General features: G+C 46.9%; 1 protein-coding gene across 7 annotated transcripts in view; it reads right to left on the minus strand.

Annotated features, from left to right (window-relative positions):
* daam2 (dishevelled associated activator of morphogenesis 2) overlaps positions 1-19,451 on the minus strand; it is a 67,919-nt gene that overhangs the window by 5,806 nt on the left and 42,662 nt on the right. For 2 of the 7 annotated variants that reach the window (XM_040199562.2, XM_078088996.1), the window contains exons 5-22: positions 18,059-18,153; positions 11,981-12,314; positions 11,327-11,437; positions 10,951-11,054; positions 10,757-10,823; positions 10,512-10,629; positions 10,294-10,432; positions 8,320-8,378; positions 7,962-8,146; positions 6,343-6,642; positions 6,059-6,166; positions 4,953-4,982; positions 3,869-3,975; positions 3,157-3,241; positions 2,713-2,819; positions 1,918-2,006; positions 696-864; positions 159-266 (exon numbers count right to left, since the gene is read on the minus strand). In XM_040199562.2, the coding sequence (XP_040055496.2) occupies positions 159-266; positions 696-864; positions 1,918-2,006; positions 2,713-2,819; positions 3,157-3,241; positions 3,869-3,975; positions 4,953-4,982; positions 6,059-6,166; positions 6,343-6,642; positions 7,962-8,146; positions 8,320-8,378; positions 10,294-10,432; positions 10,512-10,629; positions 10,757-10,823; positions 10,951-11,054; positions 11,327-11,437; positions 11,981-12,314; positions 18,059-18,153 (2,315 nt within the window). Of the gene's footprint in view, positions 1-158; positions 267-695; positions 865-1,917; positions 2,007-2,712; positions 2,820-3,156; positions 3,242-3,868; positions 3,979-4,952; positions 4,983-6,058; positions 6,167-6,342; positions 6,643-7,961; positions 8,147-8,319; positions 8,379-10,293; positions 10,433-10,511; positions 10,630-10,756; positions 10,824-10,950; positions 11,055-11,326; positions 11,438-11,980; positions 12,315-18,058; positions 18,154-19,451 lie in introns of all 7 variants that reach the window. The other 5 variants (XM_040199561.2, XM_078088995.1, XM_078088997.1 and 2 more) reach the window with 3 other exon arrangements.

Raw genomic sequence — 19,451 nt, forward strand, 5'->3', positions numbered from 1 at the left:
TACAAATGTGAAAAAATAGAAATTGGGAAAGATCATTCTAGACGTCACCTCCTGACTACATGTCCTGCAGCAGACCGTGTGCATTGTGCAGCATTTTGTTTGAGTGCTTTAAGCCTCATGCACTCAGGCCTTCATAACACAAACCCTGGTGCACTCACTTGACTTTGGCAGCCTCCGGCACACTGCCGAGGTCGTCCTGGATGTGCAGCGTGTCATTGTAGTTCTTCTCAACGATCATGATCAAGTAGTGCAACATGGTGATGTTCCTGTCGAATCAAGAAAAGCATTTCAACAACAACTCCTATCGTACCACCGCTTATTGGAGGATCATCTTCACTGAAAAATACATTTTTATTAAGCTGTACTTTGTCTGCAGGTTTGTCTACGTGGCCGGGTGGAGGTGCAGGATCTGTGTGCATCCACATCTCAACATGAATCGATTGAGAAGAGTTCAATGGACATAAGGGCGTGGGATGGGATGTTTAGTTTAGATCTGTCTATGATGGAGGGATTCAAGATGGTGACTGCAGAGCAGATGGCTGGTGCATTTTGAGGATTCAAAGTCACGGAATATCGTGCTGTGTTAATCGCTAGCAGTCCTAAAATAAAAAAACAAAAACAAACAGACCCCAAAGAGCACTTATGTGATATCAAGCATCAGAAAAGGCGAGTAACCACAGTCCCCTCCGGCCCACCTGTCTATGCTGGACTTGGTGTCAGCGATTTTGTTGAGGCTCGAGATCTTAAAGCCGTAGGCGTTGCCTCTCTGGCCCTTGTTCATGAAGTTGCCGAAGGCCAGCACCACCTCCAGGATCTGAGTCAGCCTCTTGCTCCGGACCACCTCCTTGGATGCGTTCAGGATGGCTGGTGGGAAGCGGAGAGAGAAGCAGCTGCAGAGATGAATGATGTGTGTGCATTTTGCTAGTTCCCTTAACCTTTTGTATTATATAATGACCTGCTCTTTTTCCGCCCCCTCGCCCCTTCCATTATATTTCCCCCCTCTCTCTCATCCATGCAAACACATGGAAAGGTCTCCACTGTACATGGCCCAAGGGTTCTTCATCCTTTTCTTCGTTTCTTAATCAATACTCCCCACGGCAACTGGGCAGCTCGGTGGGGAAACCCATTACATCCCTCCATCCAGCCACAAAGAGTGGAGGGGGGCGGAGGAGACCCCCGGTGTGAACGTGAGAGGCATCAACACAGCCGGTTGCTATAGCTGCAGCTCTCTCTGGCTCTGCTGACCGCGGGTCTGCCGAGCTCCGTGCACTAAAACGCGTCGAGTGAACATGGTGGGTGGTCCGGGGAACATGCAGTCCCATCTAGAGTACATGAGTAAGTAAGATGAATTACACGGATTTGGCATTGAATCCAAGAACAGACTCTGGACGCTCTTTCTTTCCAGTGATGTCTGTCAGAGGATCAAAACCAGCTTCAGCACACGAAGAGCTGAACCGTCGAGAGTCTGCAGATAAAAGACGACTGGCGCAGATTATGCAACGCGCTCTTAAGAGCCCCCGTCCCCTCCTAAAAAAAAAAGACCTTTCGGGCAGCGGAGGACAGTCTTTGGAGAAGCTCTGACTGAAACGGACACCGTGACACCTCAGACCCACGTCTGCAGTGTTCACGAGAGAGAGAGAGAGAGAGAGAGAGAGAGAGAGAGAGAGAGAGGCGCTCTCCTCTCAACCACGGCCAGCTTTCCAAAACGGCCTGCGTGGTAACCTGGATCGAGCTCCCAAGGAAAGCAAATAGAGCGGAGCCAAGGCGCTCAGCATGCACAATAGTCGTCCGACAACAATGGAGCTCTATGGCCCAGAGCGAGAGGCCTCAGCAGACACTACTCGCCATTATCATCCATTTATTTGTTGACAAAAAGGAAAACAACACTGTCCGCCTCTCCCATGGGCTTGTCCTTACCTTCAACCTTCGGCTTGGTTTCTGCTAGACGCTCTGCAAACTTCTTCTTGAAGAACAGAGCCTGCAGTCTCTGCTGGTAGTGGTCAATTCTGATCAAGGGAGGAAAGCCATGAAAAGGAAACGAGTCACATTTGTATCCAGGGGAATGTAAAGTTGTAAAGTTCAAAAGCTAGAAGGCACCCAATCGTACACAATTCCCCCTCTCGGTTTTCACTGGCCTTTGAGCATCTAATAGGCTCCCATCGAGCTGTTAAACTAGACTGTCAAAGACTGACAAAGGATATTAAACGGAGGACAAAGAAAGGAAAGAACTAATTCCTAGATGGATTCCTGTGACCAGGGAGGGAAGGTCACAAGTACACTAACCTGGACGAGGTGATATTTCACAGAGAGAAATGGTTTAATCATCTTGAATAGCTGAGATTCTGAGAAAGGAAGGAGGTTTCAAACTCTCTGATGTGGCGAGAGTTCTTTCCACAGCTAAATAATGAATCCATCACACGGTTTGTGAGGCTTGTTCTCAGTCTCAGCCTCACCGTGCTGCTTGAAAAGTTCATTCTTCAAGAACCCGACGTCGTGCTGATATTTTAAGATCGTTTTGTGGTCTGCAGTGGCTGCACCTGCACGTTGTTCATACCACGCACCGCAAACATGTGCGAAACAGATCTTCATCACGGTATCTGTTATCTAAATAAAAGTTCCCCGGTCGTGCAAATCTGTGCTTGGCTGCAGACGAAAGGAAGCAGACAGCTAACAGACCCACTGCGTTAGCGCAGCGCGATAAGTGCGGCGTACCTGCTCATTTCAAAGAGGAAGCGATCGGCCCGCGCCATCCTTTCCAGCTCGTGTTTGTGCTCCTCCAACAGATCAATGTCACTTTTCTCTGGGACAAACTTCAGCAGCTGCAAAATGCACGGACAGAAATGTGAATGCAGATGTTAATGTCGGCGTCTGTGGTGCATCTGTCACCCGTTCAATGGGGGCAGTGCATTAAGGCTGCATTCTCTCTACCAAGAGAATGATCCAGGGCCCTGGAACATCTCGAGGTGGTCCTTTCTGCTTTTTTTATTATGAATTATTGAACTCTATATTATATCAAGCCTTACAAGGCAAATTACATCAAACCTTTTTGAAGAAACAACAGAACGTCAACGTCTCCTTGCCAATTATTCAGATCCATGCACATTGTTGTTACGGATCCTACCAGCAGTAGTTAACTTGATCATCCATCAACCTCACCTGCTCGAGCATATCTTTAGCCAGCTCCTCCCTCTCGTCCATCTCCAGGATGGCCCTTTTGATCTCCTCATTGCTCATTTTTAACCTGCAGAGGAACCACATTTTCATTTAATTCCATTCATCGAATGCAACCCTTTTCCACATTACAAACCGACGACCCAGAAGTGATACTAATACTCTGGGAGCACAGCCAGCTGCTCTCAGTGCATCTGATTCGCGTTAAGTGTGCCCGGGTTGTGATTTATAACAGCCGTGTTACTACTTGCACCAAATCCCTTTGACCAAGTGCTGACCCCATTTGGGTGTAGTTTGTACCCTCGGGGCATTTGCTATTGAAATGAGAGCAGTCCAGGGACCACGCTGACAGGGAGTCTATTTATTGATCCAAATTCTCTGCAGAGCTTTGGGATCAACGCTGTCAGAAGACACACAAACGGTCTCGTTAGGATTTGAATTCATTGCTGGTCAGATTTAGAAAGACTGGAAGCCCCTCTGGGTTTATGAATGGAGAATGATAGTGCTTGATTGTTTGTCTGTAATATGACTCAGTTGGCTCTCACTGTGGAGGGTAGTCAAGTTACACCGCCAGATGTCTCCAGTACCAGACTTCAAGCAGCTCCACTCTCGGACTCAAAGGTCACCAGAGACTGTGCTCGCTGCATCTTCTCACAACGGGCGGTCAAAAGGCACGATGTACGGACGGGACACGTACTTTGACAGAAGAATGATGCAGTTCTGCGCGCGTCTACCGTCGATGACCGACAGCTCTTTGACCTTCCGCGTGCTGACGTATAGGTCGTCCATGGAGCCCGTCTCCTTCTGCTAAAAGACAAAGACAGACATCCAGATCCACTTTGCAACATAGTTCCATCTAGAAGACACATGCAATGCAATGTCTCCTCCTCACATCTGTTAGCTTGTCTACAGACAAAGGAGTTGAGTGATGACATCTAATAAATGTATTTATTTGTCGACGGTAGACGCCATCGTACACGGACTAAAAAGTTGCACTGCAGCCAGATTCAGTAGTTGGCCTGAGCTGCTTTTGCAGAACATCCGTTCCCATTGGCCATGATGTGTATCTCATTAAAGACACAGTCACAAATCCATGGCTGGGCAGACACAACATGGAGATAAATAACTAGGCCCTGAGAGAAGACCTTTTTATTCGATGAGTAACCATTGGAAACACAACGCAGGCCTGTAAACCTCTCAGAAGAACAGGAAGCGCTGCGTTAAACTAAATAAATAACGTCAATGTGACATTACAAAGAACCGATGTCTGAGAAACCCGGCCGGTGCCTCGTGTTACACAAGTTCTATTTATAGTGAGAAAAAAAGAAGTCAATTTTGAGGTTGATGTGTGTGAAACAGATGTGCCTCGTAAAGAAAGTCGTTTTTCCATCCGCGTGCTGACCCACGATGACTGGCCACACACACACACACACACACACACACACACACACACACACACACACACACACACACACACACACACACACACACACACACACACACACACACACAAAGCCCTTTGGGCAGGTTTCTTCTTGTAAATGCAGCTTCGCCAACTTGAGCAGAGCATGCAGACTAAACAGCGTGACTGCAGATCAGCTCCTTCGTGCTTTATGACTAGCTAGCCATCATCTATCAGTTTGCTAAGCATCAACACCAGCATTGACAGTCACTGTATTTTGTTTGTAAATAAGTCGCACATGAACACGTCCATCACTCAGAGAAGCTGATAGAGCAGTAGGCGAGCAGGAGATAAAGATGCCGAGGACCTCTTGACTCACCTGCTTGAAGGATTGGTTAGTGAGCAGGTCCTGCCCAGGCAGTCGAGAGAGTGCAGAGAGACGCGCGCACACACACACACACACACACACACACACACACACACAGACACAAAAAAGAAAAATTGAAAACACATGCAAAGATATGCAGTTCAAGCAGAGGAAAATATAAATGTGGTGACTAGAGCGAGGAAGAACCACTGTGCACGCTACACGCCGAGGCTGGGAAGCCCTCTGTGAGAACCGAGCGGTAATAATTGACTGGCCGAGTCATCGGCGGCTCATGAAGTCCATGCTGGAAGTCTGAAGTACATCTACATTGGTGCGAGTTTAAACTGTGCTCCATTGTGGTTTCTGTGTTCTTAAGGAGGTCATGGTTGCTAAAATGTGTTCTTTTGATTACATCTACATTTGCTTTGACGTGGAAAAACAAGAAAATGAAAAATGAAGTGTGGTAAGGAATCCTGCAGAGGGCGAACGAAAACACAAGTCCGTTTTGAAAGAAAGGCCAATGACAAGTTAAAAAAAAGCAATTATGCCATGTATAAACATTGCAATGTTGAATTTAATGGAACCTTGTTGTCAAAGCCAGTAAGGCCCCAGGTTTTGCTGTTTAACCGTCCGCCGGTGCCAATAAAAACCTACAGTGGATAAATAAATAAATACACACAGTAAACCACACTCGGCAAAAGCCTTAAATGACCTTTGGCTCTTTAATAAAAGCCTGAAAAGAGAAATTGTAGCTGTAAGAAGCTTATTAAACACTGGTGAGCTCCCCCATTGGGCCTTTGATTTAAACTGGGATCACGAGAACCTCATTGGCGTATTGACATTCCACTCAAACCATTTCACGCAGTGACATAAAACAGTATTTGGTGTGTACTGGTTGGTTTGTCCAGAAACATGGCAGAGTAACTGCAGCAGCCCAGTCGAGATATGAAGGGCTCATTCTAATTCATTTCAAAAAGCCATTATTTATTTCAAAACATTTTGGTGATCAGCATATTTTGCTCATGGAGCCCTGAAATGCGCCACGCTGCAACCCTTTTTATCCCCAAAACAAACACACGCACTGAACTGCGAGTCGTGAAGTGTAAAACACGGCAAACCTGCTGTCTCTGATACGCCGAAAACATCTTCTCGATGTCCTTGAGGTCAAGTATCTTGAAGGCCCTCAGGTCGTCGATGTCATTCCAGATGGTGCCGTTGATCACGTTCTAAAAAAAGGAGTAAAGCGGCACATTAAAAAAACTGATGGAACAGCTACTACTTCTTCTGTGTCAGTAAATACTTGATTAGTTATGTGAATGCATCAGCTATATCTTAAAATTGAATTTTCAATATTCCACCCGACGGCTGGTCGGCCAAGCAGATGTTCTCCTCGTCCGCTCACCTCTCCTAGTTTGGCCCAGTTGAACGACTTGAGGGGATGAGAAGGCTGGGGGATGGACTTGGAGCGCATGCTGGTCGCAGAGTTGAATAAAGAGGAAATGGGAGGAGGCGGGGCTCCGAAAATCGGAGGGGCTCCCGGCGGAGGGGGCGGAGCGCCCGGTGGAGGAGGAGGTGGCGGAGGCGGCGGGCAACTGAACGGTAGCGGAGGAGGAGGCGGAGGAAAGCCGCCTGTCATTGCTGATGGAGGCGGAGCCGCCGGGCCGCCAGGAGGAGGAGGAGGCGGGAAAGACACACCGACGCCCTTTTGGTGGAGAGAGGAAATAAAAGATGAAGTTATCGTGAAAAACATTTGTCCAACATGATGTAACAACAAAATAAGCAAATACCAGAAAAGTCAAACATTTTTGACACAGTGCTTGTTTGTTGCCTAACGTGGAGTTAGCAAATGGTGTTGATTGGTAATCCGCTCCAATGGCTAAGCTAGCTAACATAAGCTAACGTCATTGAGCTACGGAGTCTGTTTTTCTCCGAACGAGGTTAAATGTCTGGAGCTGTTGGGAGGCGACAGACTATTTCCTCTCTGCATGGTTGTTTGTGTCGAGCTTGGCTGGTAACACAATGAAGCCAATCGCTGTGCGACTCCAGTGTGACAACATTAATATAGAGCTTGTCAAATATGTTACGAGAGAGCTTTTTTCAACATTGTTTGTCGGATTGATTATTCTTTACCGGGATAAGAAACGTGTTCTTTGTGAAGGATAATTGTCTGTAAAAACAATTTAAAAAATAACTTAGCAAAAAGCTACACGCTAACAGCAGCATATCAGCGACTCATGCTGGGTGTTGCACTTTATTTAATATCGGGAATCAGGCCGTCGTGTACGTACATCTGCAAACGTAGCGTTATCAGCGCCACGGCAAATGCGCAGCTAGCGCTCGCTGTGATTCTACAGTTTACGTCGTATTTACGAAACCTGCAGCTTATCGGGGAATTGGCGCCTTTCAGCGCCCACAATACCGCACATTGCGAGCATTTAAACACGCAAGTGAATGGACCTCCTCCTCTCTTTCTATCATGGATCAGCCAATGTCAACATGGCAAGAACCTGATGCCAATAATTGTAATGCAGCAAGGACTTTAACAACTGCTGGAGTGGAATGTGAACGCTGAGCGGGAGATGCAATGTCATCTTTGATTTCTTCAGGTAACTGTAATATTGCACGGCTGCTTCATCGGTAACACGTGATGATTCTGTGTCGTCTGGCTCGGATTATCGCTGCCAATCCACCAGGAGGCGTTTGTGAGCAAAACCCACATTCTTGTTAACACGTGCTTTTCAAAATGGAGGCGGTTTCTGTGCATACCGCGGAATACGTAATTAGGCGCACTTTAAGCATCCCCCTCCCATCTCTTTATGGGAAACTCAGACTTTCCCCTTGACCCTCCCGTGAATGCATGACATTTCCTTTTCCGTTCCCGCGACAGGCAGTCTGCGCTTTCACCTCAGTGCGGCATGTTTGTACATACCTCACCAAGCTTTCACGCGCACATTGCCAAACAAATACGCCCAAAGTGGGCGCAAAGGTACATGTAAAAGTATCAAAAGCATAGCAGCTCACAGAAACGTCATTGATGCGCGAGGATAGGTCGAGCACTTGCTCCCTGGCTGAGCGCAGCTCCACGCCCTCACGCTGGAGTTTGTCCTTCATCTTGTTCAAAGTCTTCATCATATCCTCCTTCTCCTGGGTCTTTGTGTCACACTCGCGCTCCTTCCGCTCCAGTTTACCCAGCAGCTCCAGGTGATCTGCAGGAAACACAATGTAGTGTATTCACACAACGTTGATTCTGATAATGAAATTCAAAAACTATCTATACATTGTATATCGGAAGAGAATAGGAATAAAAAACGCACAATAACTTTTGATGATGCATATTCTCTTTCGACCTGCAGAGGGCAGTGCGTGTAGCGCGTCTTACCTTTCCTGAACTTCTCTGCCTGGTCTCGCCATTGCTTCACCTCGTTCTCGTTGACCAGCCTGTGAAGCAGGCGGACAAAAGTGAGCTCAGGTGACAAGAAACAGACTGAGCAGACTGTTGCATGTAGGGGTCGACTGCAGCTCAATTGAGTCAAGACGGGACATCTTGAGGAAATTCAAGTGTCAATCTTTCCTTTTTTGTGTGAAGCATCATGACTGGGTGGATGCAGTTTTCCCCTTTTTGTAAGCTGCATGAGACATCGTTAGTGCCAACAGAAATCCCGCCAAAATCAGTTAAACTCAGTCATAGCAGGGGTTGTGCTGACGTTCAGATATAAATGTAGGACCAGCAGATATTAGAGAGGAGGAGGTTAAAAAAAGGGGAATGAAGGAAGGGAGATTAGCAAATATGATCAAATGACGATTTGAAAAGTGAAAAACCTTGAGGATTGGTGGAAGCCGTGGCTGGAGTTGAAGAGAATAGACACGTTTGAGTATCACACAGTGAAGGTCATGAGAGAGTGTTGAGACCGCCATACAAGCGATTACAATTTACACTTAAATGCTTGTAATCAATGCATACAAAGCAATATAACAGCACATTGGTCATAAAACAGGTTCCCGAAGCCAAACGCTGGTGTTATTTAACACATTATTTAACTTCAATCAAAACCTGCGTCCCTCCAAAAAACATTCAAAAAGAGGGCACAATGCCTTTATTGTTCACAGGTTAAATCAATAAACCTTGGGGTCTTGGGGGAATTGGATCTGCGTTCAGGCACCTGCGGGTATCGTCATGGTGACTGCAGATGATGGATCGCTTTGCCTCCCAGTTGTTTTAACTCTCCCCTCTGGCCGCGGAATAACACTCGCTGTACGTTCTTGGGCCCCAAACAATCAGGAATTCTGAGTTTTATGCAAATCTTTCCAGATGTAATTTACTCCAGGATCGTTTATGGTAACACGACGGGGCTTTGGCAGTCACGTAAAGCGAATGGGCTGACGACGGACTGTAATGGGCTTAAGACGCGGCGGTTCAGTTTGCACTCTGCGTGCCACTAAGAGAATTCTGCTCGAGTGAGCTGATTGCACAAACAGTAGTGGCTGACTTACTGAAGCAAGTGGGAGCCGAGGTTTACCGCGCCACATGCTTTATGGGGCTCTCGGCCGCACTGAGACTAAACACATTCGGCACTGATGGGAAGCCTCCCTTAGGGAACTACCCCCAAAAAGGGGAGGGGGGAAAGAAAGATAAAAGGAAAATTGATGGGAGTAAAGAAGGCCAAAGTTCACACCAATCAAATGTGAGCAGAAGGCATCTACTCCCGATTCAGACTGCTAAAATGGTTATTTCTCCCTGAGGTCTTCTTTGTGGGGCTGCGACTGCTTGGCCCCACCTAAACATGGCTGACTTGGCCGACCTTCCCCGCTTAATGCGATTAGAGCCCCTTTTCCTTTTGATCTCCTGCTTCCGCTTTCACGCCAGTTCACCCTGGGAGCGTGGCTTCCCTCCCATCCTACCCATAACCCCCTGCCCCCCCTCTGCCGCCAGCTCCACTTTACCTCACCACGCAAACACATTCTCCACCGACAATAGCTGCACAGAAAAAAAGATGACCATGTGTTGGAACAGGTGTGATTTTGCAGAAATGACAGCAGCAGTTTTCAGCTTTGTAGAATAAGAGGCTTTTAAAAGGAGGCAAGGAGCACTCAATAGAAGGATTACAGTAACTCCCTTTTATGATGCTGTGAATCAGAGAAAAATGTTGCATTATCCTACATCCCTGTTCTACTTGGGGACCTTTAGTTTATTCCAAAGAACTGAGGGGATCGTTAATAAGTCTTAATTCTGTATGAATTAATGCATGACTTGCTGGACTCTGCTGGAGAGGTATGGAGGCTACTAGGTAAAGTGCATTATTCCGGATGTGTCATCACACTCGTGTGAGTTGAGGACGGCGAGATCTCCGCTTACATGCGAACGATGTTCTTGACGCTGAAGTTGTCCAGGGGGGCGGCGTCTGGGTCCTCTCCCTTGTCATCCTGGAGGACCAACTGCTGGAGGATCCGGTCCAAGAGCTGCCAGTGCTGCATGCTCCCCCCGCCTCGTTTATCTGTGGAATGTTTGCAATGACTTTAATTGAATTGTCCTGGGATTTGAGGTAGATGGAAGGACCGCCCGTGTGTACTCACAGGGCATCTGCAGGCAGTGCTGCAGGATGGAGATGAGGTTGGGGTAGGCGTCTGTGTGGCTCAGCTTCTTCTTGATCAGCTCAAACATGGCACCTGCACTCTTCGTATCCACGTGGTTCTGTCATAAAACATTTGAATAGTATTCAGATTACTCTGGAGTTTGACCCTTGACCTGAATAAACAAGCGCTTGATTTCTTCTTTTTGGTTGTCAGACGGTTGTCTGGGGGACGTTGAAGTTACTCACCGTATCAAACCTTTTGGCCAATTCAGAGTCATCCTCATTTCGCACCATCTCAAAGAAGTCCAAATGTCTGGAGCAGAAGAAAAAACAACTTAATGCACCGTCACGGTGGACAAATCAGATCTCAACAAAACAAGTATGTTTCTGGTTTTTAAGAGGATGACCAGTTACTAGCTGGTTGCTCTTTAGCGCCTCACCTGTCCAGAGTGGCGTTCTCGTGCTCCCGCAGCTTGTCGATGACTGGCTGGATGCCCAACATCAGGAACTCGTACCGCAGGTGGAGGCGGAACTCAAGGTTGTCCTGGAAATATAGAAGAACAAATCAATAACAGAGGACTACACAAGCGGTGATAATGGATCATCTTCAATGAACCTGGGAATCTGAACCCATCATTCCCACATTCTGAGCACTAGATAACTACAACATGACTTTTCTTCCTAACCCTTGATTTAAGGGTTTACTCTGAAAGTGTGTGTGTGTGTGTGTGTGTGTGTGTGTGTGTGTGTGTGTGTGTGTGTGTGTGTGTGTGTGTGTGTGTGTGTGTGTGTGTGTGTGTGCGCGCGTGTGCTGACCTCCCCGGCTCCGGCGTTGAGCACAGCGTTGATAAAGGACATGATGGCGGTCTTCAGGTTGACCTCGTCTCTGTAGCGCCCTGTGCTTTTGTCCAACTCATTCAGCAGCGTCTGTGGTTGGTCAGCAAGTGTGTTTTTGATGAAAAAGACATTAACTGCTGAAATCACCGGTTACCGTGCTTTACAGAGACAAAGAAACGCGTCCCGGAGATCCTGAATTAGCGCCCTAACGCCATACTGAGGGGAATCGGGTTCCCCCTGATCCCTGACATATAAGTCTGTGGCTTGATCTCAACTCAACATGTTAAACAGCGTCTCATGGATTGGGAGTCAGTCATCTCCTGTGGTGTTAGCTCTGGCGTGCCAGACTTTGCTTGTTGACTCAGTCCTGCTAGTCACTAAAGCGCCACGCATGCCCTGACCTCCATAACTCTGGATGTCCTCACCTGCCTTTAATATGCTCAAAGTGTTGACCTAACCTAAGGACAACCATCTGAGGCTGTTAAAGCACCAGCCGCCAACTCATCAAAGTGACCACAGCTTGATTTATTTTTGCATTCCTTACTGAAATATTACGTCTGCCCTACGCCTCCAGCAAGGTTCCTTAAACCAAGGGACTTGAGATGGTGCACTGACCCGGGCTCCCCCCCTCACCTGAAAGCGAGTCCTCTCTGCAGCGTACTTCTGGTAGTGCGCCATGGCCTGCAGCACCTTCTTGTGCCCGTCGGGGACCAGGCACACCGCCCCGAGGATCTCCAGCACGGCCACTTTGGTCCTCACGTTCTCCGTCCGCAGGCTCTGCGAGATGGTGTTGATGCTCTGCGGGTGGGCGAGGACGTGGGCTCGGCCCTGCGAGTTGTTCATCAGGGCCTTGATGCAGCCGATGACGGAGGTGTGGACGCGGCTCTCGGACGTTTCGTAGTCCATGCTGCGCAGGAAGTTGAGGAGGCAGGTGAGACCGTCGAGCTCGATGAAGCGCGTGACGAACCTGGACGGGAGGAAGGAGTCGCAGTGAATGAGAAAGAAAAGACACATGGCTTCAAATATACAGTTTAAAGGAACATGTGGTTAGAACGCTGCAGCTGCGCAAATGACCTTTCGCTTTGTAGGAAGCATATTTGCATCCACACTGTGGCTGAAGTAGTAAATACTGGACATGCTCATGAAGATGTCTTAGGGTGTCCTGGTGCACATCGACATTAAACAAAATAAATTGTCCATTACAACAACATGAAATCCAAGTTAGTACCCTGAATGTTGGATCCCTCAAGGGGACATCAGTCAAACCTACCACCATCTTTTTGTATCGCACAATCTCTTAACCATGAGGACATCATGGACAGAGATGACACAGCTTCTCCTGAGCCACTCATCTCCCATGAGGAGGACTCAGAATAGTTGTGAGGGCTCCTTTCAAGTGCTGCCAGACCAGAAACGCATATTTATAGCTCACGCCGTCCCGAGACCACGTCCTCTCGTCTGCTAATGAGAAACACCCTCATTAGCCGAAGGGAGCAGCAGGGTTGGTGGCGAGGTACCGCGGGGCGAGCGGCCATCGTCCCACAGGTCAGATTCCTGCTGGGCCTCGTGAAATGGGCTTCAGACAAATGGGGGCTTGTGTTGGGAGCGAGAGAGGCGGTAGGGGAGGGGGGGGGGGAGAGGGACGGAGTCGGAGAGCGAAGAGGACAGTGGGCACAACTGGATGGGGGCCGAGGGTGGAGATTTATTGCTACTCATTGTAAAACACACACACACACACACACACACACACACACACACACACACACACACACACACACACACACACACACACACACACACACACACACACACACACACACACACACACACACACACACACACACACACACACACAGTTTCGATGTCAGGAGCTCCATCGCCTCCTCCACTGCTGCATTGGCAACAGCAGGATGAAAAACTATTCCAATCATCCAATTATTATCCCATACGCACAATCAGTCCAAGTTTCCAGCACACGTAAGCACTCGCACACACGTTGACAGGATACACGGTGCGCACACAGACAGACAACCTGAAATCACTGGACACACACACACACACACACACACACACACACACACACACACACACACAATGTGCCTCTTGTTTCAGGCCTCGGCCTCCACTCGACACCAAGCCGGCAAATACATACATGCATGCCGGGAGGGAGGGGAAGAAGAACATCCGTGTGATGTATGGAACACAGAGGGCATGAAATGCTGTTGCTGTAGTGAGGAGAGGGGGTGTTAAAGGAGGGGAGGGGGAGGTTGCCACGCTGGTGCTTTTTTGATTGTGTGGCAGAAACACGCACTCACATCCTTTGCACCTTTGCATGTGCATGTTAAGGGAAGGAGTAGCAGGATACATGCATACCTGCACATCATGTCCCCCCCCACAAAACAACACTAATCCACTACTCTCCTCCTTCGATCTTTCACCTCCTCTGCACACAGCACTTTATGGTTCCTGTGCCTCCTGCGCTGACATTCACTCGCAGCCGAGTGCGTGAGAAGACATTTTCCACTTTTTATTGTGTGGAGCGACCGCTGCATACTTGAAAAACAGCCGGAGTTGCATTCAAGGAGACTCAACAACTGCTGCGTACGATATGAGCTCAGGAGGAGTTCAACAGAGCCGAGGCGAAGCCAACCGCACAGAAACACACACAAGAAAAAAGCAACAGGACGGGACTGAACTAAATTAACAGTGTGTGTGTGTGTGTGTGTGTGTGTGTGTGTGTGTGTGTGTGTGTGTGTGTGTGGAGTCAAGGTCAAAGGTAACGTAAGTTTAACTGAAGTATTAAATGATTGCCAATGTTTAATTTATCTAAAATGCAAAGCCCCTCATGCAGAGGCAGATAATAATCTAAATGAGGAGCACAGCGCTGAAAGTGAAACTTTTTCTTTTAAGCCTAATGGTACGTTCACAACACAAGCGAAGCTAATTTTTTCCCCTTTTAAAATTCACCTCATTTGCAACCAGACGTGTCTGTGCATTGACTTTACATGGAATGTAAAAGCTTCGCTTTTGGTGTGAACGCACCATGAGACTTTTTTTTCTTCAAAAGCCTGAAAAACGAATCAAAATGCTGCGCCTCTACATTCACATACAGACGCACACTTGCCCACAGAAGCCTGGACACATAATCGCCCAGTCGCACACATTTACTCTCAAACATCCGCTCACCTCGCACGGGGGCACACGCATGCACATCATGTTCTACTGTAAAGAGGGGCCACAGTGGTTGTGTGTGTGTGTGTGTGTGTGTTGGTTCTTCAAAGAAGCCGCTTCAAACCATTTGACCGAGGTTCCTGTGGAGCTTGAAGGAGCTCACAGGTCACATGACATCGCAGCGATGATGAGAGGCCCAGCGCGCGCACACGCACACACACACACACACGCACGCGCAGGTTTTTTTTATTTAATGAGACACAAAAATATAGAAAATAACCAGTCAGTCACAAGTGGAACAATTTACATTTACTAGCGTATTTACTACAACAAAAGCAAAGACATTTCATCACTGAAGTGACAGAGATTGAGGGGCATCGTAGCTCAAAGATAGCAGGACAGAAACATCTGCGCAGATGTGCAATCAGTTAACAATTTAACACTGTTTGAGAGTTTGAATACCGCGAGTGAATATTGAAATTTAAACACACACCAAACTGCAAATGAGTTGTAACGACATGCTGGGGCTCCATTAGAGTTAAGAGCCACACGCACACGCACACACACACAGACACAGACGCACACGCCCAGCGCGATGCTTCGAGCTCCATTTGACAGCTGGTAAACAAAGGAACAACTGCAGGCAGAGCAATCATGATACGCTGCTAATTCACACGTGACAAAAGGCCAATTTGGAAATGTTGCAGTTGTACGGCTGTTTAGAAAGAATCACATTTATATCTGCGTCATTACATTAGTTTAAGAACTGGAACTATCTGAACGCTTGCTGGAAAACGGCAGACGGCACGCGGTCTCACTGTTCTGGAAGAATCCAACCCTTTAGTGGACCAAAGTCACTTCTTTACGTGTGCCGGCTTCTGAAGAGAGCACAGACCGGTACGACATGCAATCGGTTGTGTCACAGCAGAAGATTTTTATTCCCTGAAACTGCTATTGAATTATTCAAGTGTCTAACATTGTCTTGCTGCTGCCCCCTCCCACAACAGCACACAGCTTTGCTCTGATATCCGGACCCCCCTGCAGACTGCAGACCCCCACTGCAACCCTGCGTGCAGGTAATACAGCAGCTATTTAGAAGACTCCTCGTTCTAATCATATGTTTCCTATCTGACTAGCAGCTAAAGGCTCCACTGTGTAAAGTGGCTTTCTAAAGTTTCAGCGGCCTGCTGTGAGCCAACGCGGCGCCATGAGAGCGTGGAGAGTGAACTTAAACAGTAAGCTGCAAGGCCACAATGAACCCAAATGTACTGCCCAATGTGTGAGGCCCAGAGGAGGCAGCAGCTGGTAATTAGGTTCAACACAATGACGCATCCCCACACTTCTGTGGCACTAAAAATCACTTAATCACAATATCATAGTTGATACCTGATTCAAATAATAACGCCGGTGCCAACAAAGAATTTGATAGCTGGTGGATCTGATCACTGCATACCTCCGTGAATTAAATGGGTTCAACTCTGTAGAACTACACAACCGTTACATGCAAACCACGGGGAAGGGGGGAGAGCGGCCATTACCCATTCAAAGGAAAGCTGCCCATGTGGCATCGGTGGCCCAACCTTTTGACTGTGGGCAACATACATAAAAGACACAAAGAGCCAAACAAGGGGGTCTGTGTCCCTGGACCTCCATCAAAATAACATTAGAGTTGTTTATGGGCGTGGCCACATATTACAATAGCTAACGTAGTTAAATGTATAAGACTAAATCCTCATACAGTCATATATATATATATATATAAAAAATATATATTAAAAAATATATATATATCAGAACAGGACAGGACAAAATGATGGACGTGTCGTGAATGTAATCTAGTGTTTAAACTGGGAGGTGCATATTAGTTCATTCTGAAACTTGGGCTGCAGCCGGCACACCTGCTATGGTTTGCCCTCCCCAGGCGTTGGGTCTACATCCAGGGACACATACAGTAATGACGTATTGGGGAGCCACAGAGGCGACACTGAAACGCCGCCCAGCCTTTTCCCCTGAACACCCATAATCTGTGGGACACACCTGCTCCCCACATCACTGCTGCGGGCCTCAAAGACATCGGCTTGCTAATGAGCAATAAATCCCTGCACAGCCGGGGGTGTGCAGGTGGATAACTGGACGCTGGAGAGGGAGATAATAAATAAAGGAGAAACACAAAGCAGCAAATCACTGCGGAAATAGTAAATCTATTTCGACATACATGTAGTATTGTGATGTCTTGACTTACTGGCCTACTTGTGCCATAATATACACTTTTAGTAATGGTCTTTCTGGAGCACAAATATCTGTGATAGTCAGTTCCAAGTTTATTTATTAGTCTCCAATTGGAAGCGCTGATAGAAGCATCGGAGCAGGTTCAAGTTTCAAACTAGATTTAATGACTGTATTGGTCATTTTTATTCTTATTCCTTCCGACAACTCATAAACGTTTCTGCTTTGAAATAAATCCTTAACCCATCCAGAACATTTGGTGGATTTTGTCCCTTTGAGGCTTTGTTTAATGGGATCCCCACTATCACACAGGCAAAAGAGCAAGAGATCTATTTCAAAACTCAACAAACGTTTTCATAATAATGTATAAAGGATGGGTTGAGAATGATAAGCTTTACTTTACTTTTTTATTTCTAATGCCATTCATTTAAAAACCCTTCAATATGAGAGACTTAACTAGTTCATTTTGGCTGTTACAAGAAAGTTTAGTGACACTAAAAAAAACAAAAAACGTTATATAGTTAGGAGCCTCAAATTAACGTTTTTCACCAATAAAGAGCGGTTGTGCCACGTAAATGACCTTTCTGCGTTTTCCGGCACTCATGCGGCTATTAGTTGAAATTGCTCACAAAGGAACCTCATGGCCCATTAGCTGACCGTTACAGTGAGGAGACTCTTTACTTGCCCCCATTAAGGCCTTAAAAAAGGCTTGTAATAAAACACCACATGGATACACAGGAAGCCATTTCTCCTGCTAATCACGCCTTGATAATGATATTTGTGACCCTGATGAAGACGTACAGCGCCGAGATGCGGCTGTGAAAATTCACCCAAGATCAGTTCGATGGCTCGAAGAAACTGAGGCAGATTAATATTTAAGAAATACACACACACACACACACACACACACGACCCAGACACGACCCAGACTCCTTCTCTGTCACTCTGCACACGAGGTCTATATATAAATCTATAACTATAAAAGTCAACACCCCCGCTTTGGTCCAGACCACTGCATCAAACAACTGGCACAGGTTGATGGGCGGCTTTAAAGGAGCTGCAGACGGGGAGAGGGGGGCCGATTGTATTCGTGGTATTCATTACAGGGGAGGAAAATAGACGGATTTATTCGGTTTAATATATTATTGAGTGCATTGTTTAAAAAGGCTTTTTTGTTAGACTATAATATAGTTATATATGACTAGATTTTGTACATGGTACATTATTAACTAGATTTCACATGTGCAGCATTACCTCAACACCGCTAACAATTCATGTAAAGCTCTAAATTGGCGGTGGTAGAGATTCACTTACCTCATCGGCTGAGTCCGAAGCGCTGTCTTAAGATCCTCCACCACCTTGTTTCTCATTTCCATTTCCTCCTCATCGAAAGCAAACAGTGTCTGCATCTGCAGAAATAGGGAGAAATCAATCTTAGTTAACTGAATTTACTTGATAAAACATTGATTGAGCAGTAGATGCACTAGTGCAACAGGGTATTAGTGCAACAGGGTAGTAGCTTCACAAGTTAGCGGCGCATCAAGGTAGTAGAGCAACTAGGGAGTAACGCAAAAGGAGTTTCTCAACAAGGGATCAACGTAACGAGGTTTTGTCCGTCCTAAATGGACGTTATTCTTTCTCATATCAGGTAACTGAAAAAACTGAAAATAGCAGCTGTGGTGACTGAACATGATGATCCTAATTTGGAAGCCATGAAACACGTTGCCTCCCCTTTACCAAGAAAGGGTTTTGTTTAGATGTTAATCCCAGCATCAAAAGGTAATTCAAAGCTTAATTACTAGCCCTTCTTTACGGTATCATTGTCCTTATAAAGCAGTACATGAAGCTATACAACACGGCAAAGTAAGCCGTTGCAGGCAAGCAGCTCTAATCAAGCAACAAATTATGAAACATGTTATGAAACGCTAAGAACGGCAGTAGTGTGAATTCGTTTCTGCATCACTTCGGTTCCCTTCAGCAACATCAAAGAGCTGCTGTGCTCCCATTAGTGAGGCCTACCGGGCTTCTGTTTGGCCTCTCCAGCCTCCTGTCCTGCCACACTGCCGAGTGCAGAGCTCCAGACAGCGTGCTACCCACAGGGACTGAACTAAACACTCAATACCCGCATTTTATGACCCTTAAAAGTGAGGCACAAATATTTCACAGCAAGACAGGACACTTTGGGTCAGCGGGCCTTCCACAGTTGGCTGAAGCGGGACCTGATGACTGCCGAAGAACAGCGCCGGTCCGTCCGCTGTGCCGAGTGTGTTTAATCTAGAAACAGTGCAGTCAAAACATCCATCGCCTGGATTTAGCCCCGAGGCCAGATGGTTGACGGGCCCCTGTGCCAAGAAGTAAAGGCTCTGGCTCCTGTTTTCTTTCGTGCGTTCATACTCAATGGGAAGTTGGACACAACCAGTGTCGGGCAGAGCGGATGATCTGGTCGCGCTGCAATCCGTGTCAATGAGTCTCGGCAAGCGGCTCCTTCCTACATCTGCTATTTGTAAGCTCATTGGAATCTGTGGCCAAACACGCACATAAGGATACTATTAAAAGCATTTGATAACCAGCAGAAGGTTCTTAATAATGCTGAGGCAGAACTATGCCTGCAGTGCCTGGTTAACAAGTGAGTGATGAGTGCAGCTCATCACAACCTTAATTAGGAACATGTGGGTCAATTGTAATTGTTCAATATAAACAAACACAA

Source organism: Gasterosteus aculeatus, chromosome 15 (genome assembly GCF_964276395.1).
Source record: "Gasterosteus aculeatus chromosome 15, fGasAcu3.hap1.1, whole genome shotgun sequence".
Lineage (NCBI taxonomy): Eukaryota > Metazoa > Chordata > Actinopteri > Perciformes > Gasterosteidae > Gasterosteus > Gasterosteus aculeatus.